The following is a 19,498-nucleotide window of genomic DNA, read 5'->3' as shown; positions in this document are numbered from 1 at the left end:
ATGCCTGGAATAGGTTCTTGCCTTGCTCACATAAATCCTCCAAGACTATACTTGAATGACACCTTTGAAGTGAAACCTACCTAACACTGGAACCCCTGTACCTCCTAACCCCTTTCCTAGCTTCACATCCCTTTTCAGTACTTATCACAAACATAGTATAGGCCTTATCTTGTTCATTATTTCCCCCACCAGTATGTAAGTCCTCAAGTACAGGGATTCTTGTCTGCTTTGTTCACTATGATGTCCCCAGAAAAGTACCTGAATATAGAAGACACTCAATGCTAATTGTTTAATAAATAATTCATTCAAAAAATGAGATACTGTGTTTTATCAAACTTTTACTCCTAAGTAAACTGAAGTTTTTTTAAATAGCTGAAATCTCAAGCCACGTAATAAGGCTTCCTTCTTAGTCAGTCATTATTAGCTACTGTAATATCCCTAACTCTTAACTGTTCAAAATTTTACCATGATATTCACAAAAGCCATCAATGGAAGAAATCAAAGAATTATTGGGGTTCTAATCTGTTTTAGGAAGCACATTTAAAATTAATTTTCTATTTCAAGTGAAGAAAAATCTATTTCCAAGTACTCTGAGCATCTCCTACTAGTGAATTGTTAATATAACCCTCATCCTAAATTAAGTTTCATTTTACCCTTCAACATGGCAGCAGACAGTGCAGTCCAAACATGTACAGTACAGTGATGACAGCTCCAGTGCATAAAAGCAAATTGTCAGTGCCTACCATGTACTGCATCCAGAAGTATTGGAAAGAAATGTAAATAGAGAGAACAGCTCAACCATAGCCAAAAGTCTCAATTAGTTAATACTAAAATGTTAAGTTTTCACAAATTTTCAGTATTGCTTTACTTATGGAACATAAAAGTCATACATTGTAACTATCATAAAGGAATTCTAATCCTTAGGATTAAACAGAATGAGCATTCCAAGATGAAGACTTTTTAAAAAACATAAACTATATTATTTGAACAAATCATACTGGAATGAAAATGTATTCTAGCAGATAGACTTGGCTTAGGGTTCAAAATCTACAACACGGGTTAGTCTCAAATGCCTGTGAAGCAGGCCAGGTGTAGGACTGTGAAAGCGGAGCGCCCAGGCTTCACCAAACAGGGCAGCTACCACCTGGTTCCAACCAATCACTGCCACATAGGAAGTGGGTCCCAGTGTTGTCAAATCATCTGCTCTTATAGGAGAAAACAAACCAGAACTTAAAAATCATATTTTAACATAAAATTTTAAAAGTTTAAATCTGTGTACAATTTTTCCACATAATTTGTATTTTACATAGATTTAATTTTTTTCCAAAGCTGCTATGATGAATACAACTTTTGAGCTCAAATCTGGAGATTACTGGGAAGAAAGGACAGCGGGAACAAAATGTTGTATCTACGCACCATCCTAACTCAAAGTTCTACCCTAAAGCTCAACACGCAGTCACTCATTAAAGAGCTGTCCGCCAAATGCCTACTATGTGTTGGGCCCTGTGATGTCATTAGTACCTGCACATATAATATACACCTAGTAGATTCCATATCTGTAACTCACCCATTTAATAAAATAATGTAATAAAAGTTGTTACAGCATAAAATCAATGGGGGATTCTCAATATTTACAATCACAGAAATCAGTATCTTTTCTCAAGTTAGTAAGTTAACATGAAACAAGAATGACATGACCAAGATTATAGTTTTTTTTTTGTCTCGAGATTGAAAAAACAAGAGAAAATTCCTTTCATCATTTGGCTACTGCTTCCCAATCCAAAAAAAAAAAAAATCATAGGTAATCATTACTCATTTCCTGTTCATAATAAAGTCAATCATTTTTAAGTACATTTGTCTCATTTACATGTCATGGTTATATGTCCTGTGAGCAAACAGCAGGCATGACTCTGGCTGGGAAGGTACATATTTATCTAAAATGTTGGGTACTAGAAGGTAACAAGGTGATACTCTAAGTTAAGTTCACATTGGTGACTGATAACTACATATGTATGTAGAGATAGAGAAATTAATGTTTTCATTACTTTTCATGTTGCTAAAACAAAAAAGTTTATTCACTTCATTTCAACTAACATGGAGGGTCTACAAGTCAAGTAATAGATTAAAATAGACATTTATCTTTGCAAAGATCTTACCCTACACCATGATTAAAATGAGAATAATCTGAATACATATTATTCGCACCCCTGAGAAGACTTATACTCTTAACAACACAGTAAATTCCCTCTCTGTTTTTCTATTTATTGCTTTGGAGCAATGTTGAATGAATCACTTGGAAGAAATTAATGATGTAAGACTAATTAGGCAAAAATAAAATTATCAATGACTCTTAGAAATTAACTTGAGGCTGAGGAAACTGTTTTTCATACATTCAATCTTCCGCAATCTTTTCCTGTTTGTGTAAATGACTTTCTAAATAGACCCAATGGATTATCCTGGCAGCCCTAAGAGCATGGAAAAGAAACACAAGTTTCTACATTTGAAATTCTGGGCAAACTTAAAAGGTACGAGTAAAATCAGTGATTAGCCACTTTTCCTGTGGTTTCTAAGTGCACTTGCCAAACTTAGCTGTCTGGGATGTTTTCTTAGTACACAGGTTTATTGGTGGTGCCTTAACAACCATCCCGAGGCAGTTGGCTTCCTGCCAGGGATGAGATGCCTTTATTTGTTGGATAATATCAGAATTAGGTTATCAAAAGCAGTTAGAATTTGGTTAAGACTAAGGCCAATTTGTATCTCGGTGGTTCCTGTCAAATCTAAAATATGGTCCAATAAATGTATTTGGCTGACTACATCCATCAATGACTAAATGCCATTGGCCACTATTGTGAAACTGAAGTCTCTTTTAAGGGATTCATGGTCAGTACATCCTGGAGGTGTTCCATTATCCAGTGCTCAGTGGAATACGAGAAGACTGCCTGTAATCAAGGTTCACACAAGAGCAATTTAACATAGCTAGTAAGCAACATTCTCCCTTCTACTTTCAAAAGGAAAATTATTTGGCTGGGTGAGCTTAAAAGAAATGCTGAAGGCACACCTTAGGTTTGATTTAAAAACCTAAGTTGTGGCGCTGTCAAAGTGGTAGACCTCTATCAGATAGTTTTTAGAGAGAGCTCTTTTGCCACCATTTTGGCTTGAATTGCAGGGTTCAGGGAGGAATGTCTTTTCTTGCAGCTTCCAACAATTTTTTTTTCCTGTTCTGGGAACTCTGAATTCACTTGCCAGCTGGTTTATTAACTTATTAACATTATCTTATTAACATTAACTTGCAAGTTGGAGTTGCATTTTGACAAAATCTAATAACCACTGCCACTTCCACCAAAGGAACAGGGTGAAAATTCAGGTGGCATCACTCTTGTCATAGTCAATACAAATGGCACCTTTGCAAGCATAACTGCAGTGTAAATGGGACCTGTGGTGTGACGGTCCTGAGAGATTTCCTACAGCTTCCACCATCACCTCTTCCTCTACCACAACTACTGCTGCCACCACCACCCATCATAACAAATGTAGCATCTATTACACACACTTCACTTTTATCATTCAACTAATTTTCAGAATTCTATCAAAGCATCAATAGTATTCCCACTTTAATGATGAGGAAACTAAGGATCAAAGTTGTAACTTGTCCCGGGTTGTAAAGCAGGGACTCCAGGATTGAAATCCAAGTCTGACTAATTCTAAGGCACATTCTGTCGAACATTACATGCCTCTTTAAAGACAGTCTTACCTGGGGAACATAGTAAGATCCTGTCTTGACAAGAAATAAAATAAAAATTAGCCAGGTGAGGTGGTGTGCCCCTGTAGTCCTAGCTACTAGGGAGGCTGAGGCTGGAGGATCTCTTGAACCCAGGAATTTGAGGTTACAGTGAGTCATAATCGGGTCACTGCACTCCAGCCTGGATGACAGAGAAAGATACTATCTCGTAAAAAACAAAAACAAACCAAGATAGTCTTGCTAATACCTTTTTTAAGACTTTCAAAAAATAGAGGTATGATTTTACATACAATAAAGTGCACAGATGTTAAGCAAAGGGTTTGATGATTTTTAATGATTTGTACCCCCATGAAACCAAATCCTAAAGAGAACATTTTCCACACAGAACATTTCTATTACTGCCCCCAAATTCTCTTGTGCCCTTTTCTTGAAGCAATCACTTTCTGATTTCTATCACCATACCTTAGTTGGGCCAGTTATTAAACTTCATATAAATAGAATAATTCACTTAGTATTCTTTTATGTCTGGCTTTGTTCACTCAACATAACTTTGTGAACAAAGTTAAAGTTATGGAAGAAAATTATTTAGCTTTGTGAGGGTTTACCCTTGTCCCAAGAAGATCTTATTAAAGTTTTATAAATAGGCCAGGTGTCCAGTGGCTCATACGTGTAATCCCAGTGCTTTGGGAGGCTGAGGTGGGAGTATCACTTGAGGCCAAGAGTTTGAGATGATGCCAGCCTGGGCAACACAGCAAGACCTCATCTCCACAAAACATTTAAAAATTATCCAGGCCTGGTGGTGCACCTATAGTCTTAGCTACTTGGGGAGCTGAGGCAGGAGGATCGTTTGAGCCCAGGAGTTTGAAGTTACAGTGAGCTATGATTGTGCCACTGCACTCTGAGTGGGTGACAGAGTAAGATCCTGTCTCTAAAGTAAGTAAGTAAATAAATAAATAAATTGCATTATTTAGGTAAATAGGATGATCTTATGAGGTTTTCAGACATTGAAGCTGAGAAAAGTTAATAGTCATCAAGATTCATACATACATAATTTACATTTGAAATGATAAAGAAAGAAGAAATATCTCAAATAAATTGTAATTTCCAGTTCAAACACCTATTCCTATATCAAATTTGATTTCTTAATTTATCTCTCATTTACATTTCTTTTCTGAATCTCTGTTCAGAAATAATCTTTTGTTACACACAATAAAATCTTTTTAGCACAAATAATCTTTTGTGTTACTGCCCTAGTCTTAATACCATAAAGTCACCTGTTTTACCTTGGTTATATTTTTATCTTTAAGAGCAGGATACACTTATTAAGTCAGTTGTGCCCCAATAACCTTGTGAATAAAACATTTGAGAATTAAAAACAAATAAGGGTGTTATTATTTCACTAATCCTCATCCAATTTCAGAAAAATCACTTCCCTAAAGCAGCAACTTTGCCTGAAAAATTCTTTATATCCCTAAACAGATGGAAAGAAAAGTGAAATTATGAGAAACCTATGGCAGTTTACTAGATATTGTGTGCTTTTAGTAGTTTAACACTGGTAATACTTGAAGGCCAAGAGTAAATTAATAGGATAACATTTTAAAATGTATACTTAATCAAAGTTTAAGGTATGTAAGCAGTTAGGTAAGCTTGTGAAGAAGCTGACCAAAATACATACATCAGGAGATACAAGTGTCCATCTAAATTTCCTCTTTCATTTTTTTGAAAGAATGTTTTATTAAGGTTGTTGAATATATAATTTCCCATTTTGGAAATCTTTATTGTAAAGACAATTCTTTCATCTGATGACAAACAGCATCCACACTGCCGGTGATTATTCTGGCCCTCCACATTGAATAAAATGTGGTTTCATTTACTTATTTATTTATTTATTTATTTATGAGATGGAGTCTCCCTGTGTTGCCCAGGCTGGAGTGCAGTGGCGCGATCTCGGCTCCTGCAACCTCCACCTCCCAGGTTCAAGCACTTCTCCCGCCTCAGCCTCCCAAGTAGCTGGGACTACAGGTGCGTGCCACCATGCCCAGCTAATTTTGTGTGTGTGTGTGTGGGTTTTTTTTTTTTTTTGTATTTTTAGTAGAGACAGGATTCCACCATGTTAGCCAGGATGGTCTCGATCTCCTGACTTCATGATCCGCCTGCCTCAGTCTCCCAAAGTCCTGAGATTACAGGCATGAGCCACCATGCCCAGCTGGTTTCTTCCTGAGACAAAAATTTCCGTCTATAATTCTGAGACAATATTTAATAATTTCTGCAGTGTTTGGTGGACCCTGCTGCATCAACAAATCTGGTAATTCCCTTCCCTCCGAATGCTGTGAAACTGCAGAAGAGTTGGATGGTATTCCTGCTGATTTCAAAGCTGATACATTGATTTTTAGGGTTGCCTCTTCTGTGGAGGAACACTGCCTTGATTACAGTACAGTAGCTTAACAGTAAGTCTTAAAGTCTGGTACTGTAAGTCCTCTAACTCTGATGTTTTTTAAAGTTGATTTTTGTGGTTCTAGGTCCTTTAAATTCCCATACAAATTATAAAATCAACTTGTCAATTTCTTATTAAAAAATGTCTGCTGGAATTTTTATTGAGATTGCTTTGGATCTATAGCTGAATGTGGAAAGAATGACTAGCTTACTGTGTTTTCCAATCCATGAATATGGCATGTTTCTCTATCTAGGTTGTCTTCTATTTCTCTCAGCAACGGTTTATACTTTTCGGGGAACAGGTCTTGCACATCATTCGTTAGATTCATTTCATGTCCTCTGAGAATAACTACGGTTTTTACTATTTCTTTTCCAAGTTTTATCTTTTATTTGCTTTATTGTACTAGTGGAGCATCCAATAAAATACTGAATAGAAGTGATGAGTGGATGGCCTTTTTGCCTGCTGTCCGTGTTAGAAAGAAAGTGTTCAGTGTTTCACCAATTAGTATGATTTTAGCTGTAGGTTTTTGATAGATGATGCCCTTAATCACACTGAGGAATTTTCCTTGGATATTTCATATTTTGAGATTTTTATCATTCACGCAAGTTGAGATGATCATATGGAATCAAGAGGAACATATGGGTTTTCTCCTTTATTTTGGTAACACAGTCAATTATATCAATTAACATTTTTAACAGCTTTACTGAGATATAATTCATATATCATAAAATTCATCCATTTAAATAACTGTTCAATTCAGTAGTTTTTAATATATTTGCAAAATGTGCAATGTTCTAATTCCACAACATTTTCATCACCTCTAAAAGAAACCCTGTGCCCATTAGCACTCACTCCCTTCCCTTACCCCTACCACTAATCTACCTTATCTCTGGATTTTCCTATTCTGGACATTTCATATAAACAAAAATCATACACTATGTGGCCTTTAGTGTCTGGCTTCTTTTACCTAGAATAATGTTTTCAAGGTTCATCCAAACTACAGTATGTATCGGCACTTCATTCCTTTTTATAGTTGAAAATATTCCATTGTGTGAATATTTCACATTTTGTTGATCCATTCATCAGTTGATGGGCATTTGGATTGTTTCTTCTTTTTTTTTGCTATTATGAAAAATGTTGCTGTAAGTATCTATGCACAAGTTTTTATGTGGACATGTCTTTTCATTTTCTCGGGTATATACCTAGGAACGGAAGTGCTGGGTCACATGGTAACTCTACGTTTAACTTTTTGAGGAACTGCCAAACCACTATCCAAAGTAGCAGCACCATTTTTACATTCCTATCAGTGATATATGAGGGTTCCAATTTCTCCACATCCTCACCAATACTTGTTATTATTCACAATTTTTATCATAGCCGTCTTATTGGATGTGAAGTGGTATCTACTTGTGGTTGTGATCTGCATTTCGCTAATGACTACTGATGTTGAGCATCTTTCCCTGTGCTTACTGGCTATTTGTATATCTTCTTTAGAAAAATGTCTACTCAGATCTCATGCCCATTTTAAGTCTTCTTATTGTTCAGTTGTAAGAGTTCTATATATGTTCTGGTACAAGCTCTTCACCAATTATATGATTTGCAAATATTTTTTCCTATTTTGTAGGCTTTTTTTTACTTTCTTGATGGTATCCTTTGAAGTGTAAAAGTTTTAAATTTTTATGATGTCCTATTTATTTTTTCTTTTGTTGCTTGTGCTTTTGGGATCATATCTAAGAAATAAGTGCATATCCAAAGACAGAAAGATTTACTCCTAAGTCCTCCTAAGAAAGGTATAGTTTTAGCTCTTAACATTTTGGTTCCTGATACATTTTGAGTTAGTTTTTATATATGGGATAAAGGGCCCAACTTCATTCTTTTACGTGTGGATATCCTTATGTTCCAGTATTATTTGTTGGCAATGACTGACTTTTGAAATGTTAAGTCAACTGTGCATTCCTTGGAAAAACCTTATTTGGTGTCCACAGGCAATAATGCTGCTGGATTTTTCATCCCAAAATAATAACTTAATAAGCATCTCTGCATATATATTCATGACAGCTATTGGTCTGTAGTTTTCCTTCCTTGTAACATCTTTGTCAAATCCTGAGGTTACCCTTGTCTCACAAAATGGGTTGGAAAACAACTCTGCTTTGTTTTTCTGAAAGAAATGGCATAAGATTAATGTTATTTATTCCTAAAATGTCTGATATAAGATACCAGTGATACCATCTGGGCACAAAGTTTACTTTATGAGAATGTTCTGCTTATAGAAATTCAATTTCTTAAATATGTAAATGGTTATTTAAATTTTGGGTTTTTGTGTGTGTTTAGTTTGTTAAGTTGGTTGTTTTCAATAAATTAATAAATTTCATCCAAGTTGGTGCCTCTGTTGAAATGAAGTTAGCCATTTAATGCCTACAGAATCAGTGATCCTGCATTACTATTTCCTTTTCATTCTTGCTGTTGGTATATTTGAGGGTTTCTTTCTTTCTTTCCTAATCATTATTTCTAAAGCTTTATCACTTGCACTAATTTTTTTTTCAAAGGACTGCCTAGCTTTGTTTTTCTTCATTTTAAAATTTCTTTTCTATGTTATTGCTTGCATTCTTATTTTGATTATTTTCCATCTATTCTTCTTAAAGCTTCTTAAGATTATAGCTTAACTCACTTACTTTAAACTTTCTTTTCTACCATAAGTATTTAAGGACATAATTTTCCTTTTAATGTTTTAATTGCATCCTATACATTCTGATCTATTGTTTTCATTACCATTCAGCTGAAAATAACTGCCAGTTTCTCTTGGTAAATATTCCTTATGAACTTGAAAATAATAACTTGTTGAATGTAATGTTCTATAAATAAGACTTTGGTAAAGTTGGGTCTATTATTCATATCCTTACTAATTTTTATTCAAGTCATTTACTATTGCATGCCTTATTTCATACTGAGAGAAAGAAGGATGTTAAAGTTTCCAACTATGATTGTAGATTTGCCTAGTACTTTTATTACTCTCAATTTTTGCTTCTTTTACTAGGCACATATACATTTAGAAGTTTTATACCTTTTTAATTGAATTGACCACATTTTCAATATGAAATGTCCTGTTTTATCTCATATCTCCTATGCTGACACTAATATAGCCATATCAGTTTTCCTTTTTGAAAATTATTTTATTTCTAATTTTTATCTCATTGAACTTTTTCTATTATTTTTCATCCTTCCTGGGTTTGAAATTATCTTTTAAATGATGTGAATATACCCAATGTCAATTATTTTATGTTTTTAATTTTTTCAACTGACATACTAATCATTTTATTTTATTGACACATAATATTTGACATATGTATGGGACACATGTGATTTTTTTTCACGCACACAATATGTTATGATCAAGTCAGGGTATTTGGGGTATCTATCACCCTGAGTATTTATCATTTCTATATATTGGGAAAATTTCAAGCTCCATCTTCTAGCTACTGGAAATATATAATACATTGTTGTTAACTACAGTCAACTTACTCTATCAAAAATTAGAACTCATACTTTTTATCTAACTGTATAACTGTACCCATTGACCAATCTCTCTTCATTCCCTCCTCCCACTCACACACCCTTGCAAATTTCTGTTATTTATCATTGTATTCTCTATCTCCATGAGATCAGCATTTTTTAGCTCTCACATGTTAAGTGAGAACATGCTAAATTTGTCTTTCTGTGCCTGCCTTACTTCACTTAACATAACGACCTCCACTTCCATCCATGTTGCAAATGACATGATTTCATTCTTTAATATGCCCAAATAATGTTCCATTGTGTATATATACTACATTTTCTTGATCCGTTCATCTGTTGATATACTCTTAGGTTGATTCTATATCTTTGCTATTGTGCTGCACACAATAGCAAAGTTTAAAGTAAGTGAGTAGTGCTGCAATAAACATGCAAGTACAGCGCAGGTATCCCTTTGATGTACTGATGTCCTTTTCTTTGAATAAACACCCAGTAGTAGAAAGGTTGGATTGCAAGGTAATACTATTTTTGTTTTTTTGAGAAATCTCCATACTGTTTCCCATAGTGGCTGTATGAATTTACATTTCTACCAACAGTGTATGAGTTTCCTTTTTTCTGCATCCTCACCAGGACCTGTTATATTTTGTCTTTTTAATAACTGCTATTCCAAGTGGGGTAAGATAATATCTGACTGTGTTTATGATTTGCATTTCCCTGATGATTAGTGATGTTGAGCATTTTGTCACATGTCTGTTGGCCATTTGTATGTCTTCTTCTGAGAGATATCTACTCACATTTTTTGCCCACTTTTTAATGGGACTGTTTTGTTTTTTTAAACATTGAGTTGTTTGAGTTCCTTGTATATTCTGATTATTAGTCCTCTGTCAAATGAAAAGTTTGCAAATATTTTCTCCCATTCAACTGGTTGTCTGTTCATTCTGTCAATTGTTTCCTTTCCTGTGAAGAAGCTTTTTAGTTTAGTAAGAGTCCTATTTGTCTCAGGTTTTGTTGTCTGTGCTTTTGAGGTCTTGGCCATAAAAATCTTTGCCTAAACCAATGTCATGAAGTATTTTCCCTATGTTTTCTTCTAGTAGTTTTATAGTTTGGGGCCTTACATTTAAGATTTTAATCAATCTTGAATGGATTTTTAGATACGAAGAGAGACAGGTATCCAGTTTCATTATTCTGCTTATGAATATCTAATTTTCCCAGCACCACTTATTGAAGAGGGGGTCCCTTCCCCAATGTATGTTCTTAGAGCCTTTGTGAAAAATCAGTTGGCTATAAAGGTATGGATTTCTGGATTCTCTATTCTGTTCTATTGGTCTATATGCCTGTTTTTATCATAACGTTTTGGTTACTATAGGCTTGTAAGGTATTCTGAAGTAAAGTAGTGTGAAGTATTCAACTTTGTTCTTTTTGCCAAGGATTGCTTTGGCTATTTGGGCTCTTCTGGGGTTCCATATAAATTTTAAGATTGTCTTTTCTATTACTGTGGAAAATATCATTGGTATTTGGTCAATAGGGTTGTTTTAAAGATATTAATTCTTCTGATCCATGAGCATGGGATGTCTTTCCATTTGTCTGTGTCCTCTTCAATTTCTTTCATCAATATTTTGTAGTTTTCCTAGTAGAGGTCTTTCATCTCCTTGGTTAAATTTATTACTAGGTATTTCTTTTTAGTTATTGTAAATGGGATTGCCTTCTTGATTTCTTTCTCCAGGCAGTTCATTATTGATATATAAAAATGTTACTAATTTTTACATGTTGATTTTGTATCCTGGATCAGGAATTTCCCTCAAGCAAGGTTTGGGATCTGAGTCCAGGTGAGACTCTAGAGAATTCTCCATTCTTATAGTCCAGGCACCAGCATTCTAACCATGGGAGACTTCTCTTTGTTTATAGGCAAGCCATCAGCTTTCCATGATGCTAAGGTGTTCGTTTTGCTCTTTGTAAGCTCCTCCAGATTTCTGTGCCATGGAGTATTTCTTCACTCTCTTACCCTGGCACTAGGCTTCGGTACAACATTGCCTTGCCCTTGATGAAGGCCCTGTACATGTTGGGAGCAGGAGAGGTTTTTAAAACTCTCTTTTGCTTTAACCCAGCCTTCTGTTGCAACTGTGTTGCAGTTGATAAAGGACCACTATTGCTTATGAGTTGTCTTGCAGCTCTCTTGCTATGCCTCTAGTCTTTCTTCGGCCACTGCCACGTATTTGGTGAAAACCTTATGCACCTTAATGAAACACTCACAATTCTTTGCTCTGCTCCAAGCTTTTGGTGTGTTGCCACTTGATGAAGGCCTCATAGAGAAAAACTGGTGGTGGGTATAAGCTCTCTGTGAATGGAGTGTCTCAGGATTTTAATCTGTCACATCAGCTCACACATGGCCATAAAGAGTTCATTAAAAATTTGGCTGATTTATCTTTATATACCTCTGTGTTGAGTTTGACTCCTCCTCCTGCTGCTCTGCCAGGGAATAAAGAAATCGGAGGTTTTTGTCTCCTAGCAAGGGCTTGTCTCTTTCTGGAATTTAGTTTACTTAAGTTTTTCTCTACATATTAAGCTCTCTGGATACTTTTTAAAAATTTATGATTCTATAGATTATGCAGCTCATTCACATAGTTGGGAGTAGAAGCAACAGTCTCTTGTAACTTTCTTCATTCTAATTAGAAGTGGAGTTTCTTTTCACTTCTTTTGATAACCTCCTCTTGTGTACGTCATGTTTTATATTTAAGTCTTCCTCCTAAGGCTTTATGTGAGAGGTAAGTTTTAAGCCTAGCAAAAAGCACTCAGAAATCTCATCTCTGATATCCTTTGTAAATATACATTCACTGGGTTTTTTAAAAAAGTCCTGTAAACCATCTTCATGAAGATAAAACATGTTAGAACACAGTAGATACTACATTGGTATTGCAAAACTCCTACTGAAAATTGAATAGCAAATACTTGTTTATGTAATCTGGAATGTTGAATTTGGAATTCTGCAGATTGGAAGCAACATCAAGGACTTAATGGGGTCTAGTCATCTGTATTGAGATAGATAAGGTTTTGCTTCCTCATTCTTATCATATCGTATCACAGGAAGGGCTTAAGGCGAACTAAGGATTTCTTATGCTCATATGACAGATGAGGCCTCTGGGATCCAGAGGTAGAGTGATCAAACCACAGCTCACAGTGTGCATGGAGTGGGAGGGCAACCCAGGCTCCAACTTCCTGGCACTGCACCCATCCCAATACTTATTTATTTTAACTGCATGGCCCAAAGAACTAGTCAGATGTGCCAATAATAGAAATCCTGGCACAACCTCATGAGGTTTGGAAGACTTCATGGCATTAAAATAGAAAATGTTAAAAACAAAATGTAAATATCACTGAGTTACCACCCAGTGCCCTGTGCTTTCCCTAGGTTAGGGAAATATGGTTTGGACAACATCTGTCCTGTTTCATTAGCATGTGTCAGAGTATGACACAGGGTTTGTCACACAAGGCAGAGAAGCATCACAAATAAGTATTTGTTGGGCGACAGAGCGATACTCCATCTCAAAACAACAACAACAACAACAAAATATGTTGAGTAAAAATTTTTTTTTTAGAAAAGCTGAGTAATATAACAAAAAACATCCTAAGAGGACAGTACCTTGATCATGAAAAAGCTTAATCTCTCTTAGATCCCACTGGAAAACAAGGAACTATTATAGAAATATTTTGCAAAATATTTGTAATGGGATGTGTTATTATCTGAATTTTGGTCATTCTAGTCAGGAATTCAAAACGAGGAAAAGGCAATAGTTTGGGGGAATGTAATCATTCATCCAATGCAGACTTAGTTATAAACCAAGGGTGATATTTTTTGAACTGCATCATTTCAAGTACAAGGCCCAAAGAACTAATCAAATGTGCCACAAGACCCAAGAGTGACATTTTTAATTTTTTTTAATTTGAAAATAATTTAAGAATTACAGAATAGTTCTAGGAAGATCTATACATCCTTTACCAAGGTTCAACTACTTTTGCTCCATTTTGCTCCATTTGCTTTGCAATTTGCTATTGCTCTATCCATCCATTCATCCACATAATATATTTTTCTGAACCACTGAGAAAATATTGCCTATATTATGGCCCTGTACCCCTAGATGCATTAGTATATATTTCCTAAGAATAAAAATATTATACACCACAGTATAGTAACCAACCTCAGCAAGTTTAACAATGATATGACACTTTTTACTATCCATATTCCAATTTTGTAAATTGACCTAATAATGCATTTATAGCATTTTTCCGATATAGGATCTAGTCTAGGACCAGTTACTGCATTTAGCTGTCACATCTCTTTAGTATTGTTTCCTCTGGCATACTTCTGCAGCCTCTGTCTTTTATGACATTGATATTATTGAAGAACATGGTTCTTTTTTTCTTTCTTCACAGAATGTTCCTCATTTTAAATTTGTCTGATGTTTCTTCACAGTTAGGTTCAGGTTATATATTTCCAGATGGAATACTAGACAAGTGATACTGTATCCTCAAGTTATCATAGCCAGAGGCACGTATTGTCCATCTGCCCCTCATTGGTGGTATTAATTTTGATCACATGGTCAAGGTGTTGCCTGGTTTCTCCATTATATAGTTATTATTTTTCCCTACAACTAATAAGAAGTCTGTGGAGAGACACTTAAAGGCTATAAAATAGTCTGCTCCTCCTCAAGGAAATTTTTATAACAGTATTTTCACTATAGTTATAAAAAGTGACCTCCACATAATAAAAGAAACCTAATTTCATGTATGATCGTTGAGTAAGTTCCATGCCAGTTTTAACATCTGTTTCTATTACAGTAGTCCATGCACACTGGGTGTTTATTAAAAACTCTTCATTAACTGTCTGCTATCTGGGTAGGATATGGGCAATCTGTTTTTAAAATCCAACTGGTACCGATGCCCTAATTTTGACTCCTTAGAAAGAAATCTTCACCTTATGCTATCAAAGCAGTTTAGAAATTAAATGATTTAATTGCAATAACATTCTTTTAAAAAGGAGACTTGTAAAAGAACCTAGCTCTATTCATATTATATACGCATTCTGGTTACAATGATATTGATTATTATCCAGCCTTTTCTAAGTAATATGATTTTTAGCTAAGCTTTAATTCAAGGCTTTAACTTGGATTAAACACAGCTAGCTTATACACGTTCAAATGGCCAGGTGGCTTCAGTTTCTGAGTTTGGTAACAAGCAGAAGGAAGACAATTTTTGAAAAGCAGGGCACAAGTGTTTTAACTTTTTAAAATAGTTTTTAAATTTTAAATATTTTAAGATGCCTTCTTACTCATTGTGCTACCATGGCTCTCAACATTATGGAGGAACATGCTTCGCAAACCAGTCACGATGCTGAGTGGGTATGCCACTAGTTAGCTCAACTATTCTTTTATAGAAGTGAGGAAACCAGAGGGAGAAGAAGGTCCAAAGCTTAAACAGAATACAAACATTGTTACAGCCCCTTTTCACTTTTGAGCTCAGCCTCTCATCTACAACTTTGTCTTACTTGCAATACAAAAAAAATTCTAGCATTTATAACAAAAGAGGTAATTTTTCTTTTTGATCAATAGAATTCGGCAGCCAAATCATTCGTGTTTTTGTTTTCAGGTTTTCTTTTTTTCTTTCTTTCTTTTTTTTTTTCTTGGAAGTATTTGTAGTCACAGGCTCAAAGGGGAAAGGAAGGAAGAGGGATTAACTCTCTTCAAGGAAGGTCAAAAACATAATTTACAAGAGAGGCAAGAGGGCCAGCTGTATCTGCTGGCCCAATTGACTACCAGCTGGAGAATTTACCAACAATAAGAAAACCATGTCTACCAGATGTCAAGCAATATAACTGGAGGCCAAATATCTTCGGGCTCATAGCAGGACTCTCCACTCTTTACTACCTATATTTCACATTAAATAGTAAGGTATCTTTCATGGGCCACCAGCAAGGATAACAAAAAATGTCCATACAAGGGACTTAATAACATTATCATACCCGACCAGACTGGCTTCAGTGCTGAAGTCCACTTCAAACATGCTCTTTTGTTAAAAAGCAATCTTAGTTCTGAATCAATATGTAAGGCATCAGAGAAACTGAAATGGCTGCAAGCTACTCTTATGCAAGGATTCTTGGGGTTTATCAGGCTTGTTTTATGTATGGGAACTGTTTTGTCACTGAGAAGAAATGAATCTGAAAATATGAATAACCATTTTCATACTTATTCATTAAACCTGTGTTGTTCAATATGGTAGCCATGAGTCACATGTGGCTATTTAAATTTAAATTAAGTAAAATTTAAAATTCAGGTCCTCAATCAAACTAGCCACATTTAAGTGCTGAATAACCACATGTGGCTAGTAGCTTCCCTGTTGGAAAACAGAGATATAAAATGTTTACATCACACAAAATTCTATTAGACAGTGCTGTTCTAAACCCTTAAATCACCTTTAAAATAGGTAATTGTATTTCCATTCTATATAAATTATGAAACAAAGCAATCTTTTACGTATTCTCTTAGGAAATAGGTCTACTAACACAATATGAATATTGTACCAGGTGAAGGTGAAGCAAAGGGGGAGGGTGGATCTCAGTAATATTTTCACAATACAAGCCAATCCTTGTCTGAATAAATGTTCTTTATACTACTCACAAAAGTTCTGTGGAACTACAGTCTGGCTGGATAATATACAAAGGACAGTCGGGATGGGTATTACATGACAAATAAGCAATAAAGTGTTCTTTATTATATTTATCCTTTATCTATGATTCAATTTGTATCAGACAGTTCATATCAGAAGTTTTCCTATTTTATATGTCAAAATGTGCAAAATAAATCATTTCCTTTAAAAACAAGGCTGCACAGCTTCACAGCTTTAGAACTGAGGGACTTTAATGCCAAGTAAACATCACAGGCCACAGCTGTTTCTAAAAAATTTATGAACAAGAAGAACATGAGGCCAATATAAAATAAAACCCACAAATCAAGTTGCTTACTCCAGGCTCAACCATCATGAGTCCAGGGAAGCCAAGCAACTCTAGAGACGGTACGTGGATGCCTATGTGATTACCGTAACTCACTGAGGGATGTGGATGCCTATGTGATTACCGTAACTCACTGAGGGATGAGTGCCATGGGCATATGGCACATGGACAAAGACCTTTGATTCTGCCCACGGAGACACCATGTCAGGGCATGACAGAACACATTGAAAGATCAGACGGGTCACACTTGCAAGCATGTCAGCCACCTGTGCCATTAAACATTCAGGATGGGTCAAAGCTTGTTTGACTCAGTTTCCTTTATTCCAACACTCCTTGCAGAATCATCCATCTGCAATCATCCATCTATGTCAACTCATCAGCTTCACTCCCATTTTCTCTTCCCAAATCCCAGTTTCCTCTTTTCTACTTATTCACAATGGGAAAAAAGGAAGAAGCTGGGAGCTGTAGGGGAAGGTGGGCAGGCTTTTCCTAATGCTCCCTTGCTGTGTCACCAAAAGCAAAATAGATATGCTAGTTTTCTCTGGAGCTGTTAGCATTGTTAACTGTTCTTATTCAGATTCTTATAAAGATCATAGAGCTACTGCCCAAGAAAAGCTGAAAAAATTCATCCACATCAACTTAGCTGGTTAGAGGTTTGTGCGATGGCTACAAGGTTTTCAGGTTATGACCCAGTTTTTTCCCGCTTACCTTGGCTTTCCCATCCTGGGCTGACATATATCCAACACACATGCTCTCCGTCGTGTGGCTCCACAGAAATTCCACTGCCGTAAAAGAGAACACAAATAGGTACATTCAGATCACAGATGGAAAATAAATCTTTGCTTTTTAATAGAACAGTTAAAGATAGCTTTATATTTAACACACTCAGTTCCCCACTTTCCATTTGCTCCTTCATAAATGTCAAGATGATTTATCACTAAAACTGTGTAATGCCATTTACTGTGAAATGAAAAATGTATTTCTTTCCTGTCAAAACTTATGATTATTACATGTAAAATAAATGCTCTTCTGTTTGACTCTTGTAACATTAAATGCTCACACACATTCATATATACGGTATACAGTGATTTAGTAAATGTAATATTCCATAGTGTGGTTTCTTTTAAAACACGCGCACGCACACACACACATCTTAAATTCTATTTTTATTGAGATGGAGTTTCGCTCTTGTTGTCGAAGCCGGAGTGCAATGGTCCAATCCCAGCTCACTACAGACTCTGCCTCCTGGGTTCAAGTGATTCTCCTGCCTCAGCCTCCTGAGTAGCTGGGATTACAGGCATGTGCCACCACACCCAGCCAATTTTGTATTTTTAGTAGAGACGTGGTTTCACCATGTTGGCCAGACTGGTCTCGAACTCCTGACCTTAGGTGATCCACCTGCCTTGGCCTCCCAAAGTGCTGAGATTACAGGCATGAGCCACTGCACCCAGCCCTTAATTTCTAAATACCATTCTCTACAAAAAAAAGAACCAGGATTCTTTGGAAAAATGTCCCTGCCAGAGCTGGGGCAGAGAAAACATAAAGTGAATCTGGAACATCTTGTTGTACCAGAAAAGTAAGGAAATGCTCAAAGAGTAAAGGAGACTTATCAAAAAGACCCAGGGGTCAACTCGAAGGGCTCTTACTGGCAAAAATCTGTGCCTGTCAAAATAAATAATGAGAGTAATGAGTTACAACCACTGAACAAAGTAGGAACCAATGAGCCCATACTGATCCAAACAAATAAATGGAGAAGACAAAGCTCTTCCTTCAGCAGAATGCCAACTAATAAGTATAGAAAAAATAACAGAGTTAGAAAATAATGGTTGCTAAAACTAGCAGGTGGAAATCTGAAGAGGGACGGGCTATTTAAATAGCTTCAAAGTATCTCTCCAAAAAACCTTATAACAGGAAAAACTGTTAGTTCACTGTGGAAACACTTGATGGACTCCAACTTAACTCAATGAACAAAGCTAACACCACCAATTAAGGCACAAATCAGCACCATGTGCCTTTTGATAAGATACCTTGAGACACAACACTTCTGTGGTATTTGGTATTCCTGACAAAAATGCATAACCAGAATTGAATGAGGAAACATCAAACAGACTTGAAATAGCAACACTCTACTAAATAACTGGTTTGAATTCTTCAAAAATGCCAAAGTCAGAAAACACAAAGTTGCGAAACTTCCTGTTTAAAGAAGGCATGACAACTCAACACAATGTGTCATCCTGGATTGTACCCTGGACTTGGTGGTGGGGGGAGATGTTGTAAGGGACATTATGGAGACAATTGATAAAGTTGGAAAAGGGACTGTGAGTTAGACAGTAGTGTTATATCAATACTAAAAGCCATGACTTTGATAACTGTACTGTGATTATTTAGTAGAATGGCCTTGTTCTTAAGAAATACTCACGAAAGTATTAGGAATAAAGGAGCCTGATGTCTCCAATTCACTCTCAAATAGTTCAGGGGAAAAAATGCACTTACTTGTTTGTGTGTATGTGTGTATGCGCGTGCTTGTGTGCGCGTAGAGGGAGGAGTGTGCGAGGATGGGAAAACAAATGGAAGAAAAGGAAAACACTGGTTGAATCTGGGAAAAGGAATCATTGGTGTCCCTTGCACTATTCTTGCAACTTTTCTGTATATGTAAAATTATACCTAAATAAAAAGTTACAAAAAGAAAACTACAAACATCCAGGGATGCTCACAAAGCTCTGTCACATTCAAGTACATAGCATCAAAATTCGGAGTTTTCAAAGGCATTTTTAAAGTTGTAATGCACTCCAATAAAAATTTCAAAAGTCCCTGA

The 19,498-nt window shown here is 35.8% G+C and overlaps 1 protein-coding gene across 12 annotated transcripts in view; it reads right to left on the bottom strand.

Annotated features, from left to right (window-relative positions):
• Positions 1 to 19,498, bottom strand: part of TASP1 (taspase 1) — a 260,524-nt gene that overhangs the window by 11,775 nt on the left and 229,251 nt on the right. For 11 of the 12 annotated variants that reach the window (XR_002515230.2, XR_002515229.2, XR_002515231.2 and 8 more), the window contains one exon: positions 17,392 to 17,465. Coding sequence is in view for 6 of the 12 variants with exons in the window: in XM_021921239.2 (XP_021776931.1) it covers positions 17,392 to 17,465 (74 nt within the window). In the remaining 6 variants the exon portion in view is untranslated. Of the gene's footprint in view, positions 1 to 17,386; positions 17,466 to 19,498 lie in introns of those variants that run through there. The other variant, XR_004179009.1, reaches the window with a different exon arrangement.

The sequence above is a fragment of the Papio anubis genome, chromosome 16 (genome assembly GCF_008728515.1).
Source record: "Papio anubis isolate 15944 chromosome 16, Panubis1.0, whole genome shotgun sequence".
Lineage (NCBI taxonomy): Eukaryota > Metazoa > Chordata > Mammalia > Primates > Cercopithecidae > Papio > Papio anubis.
Note: the sequence above shows the minus strand (reverse complement) of the source record. Positions and strands in the feature narration are given on the sequence as shown.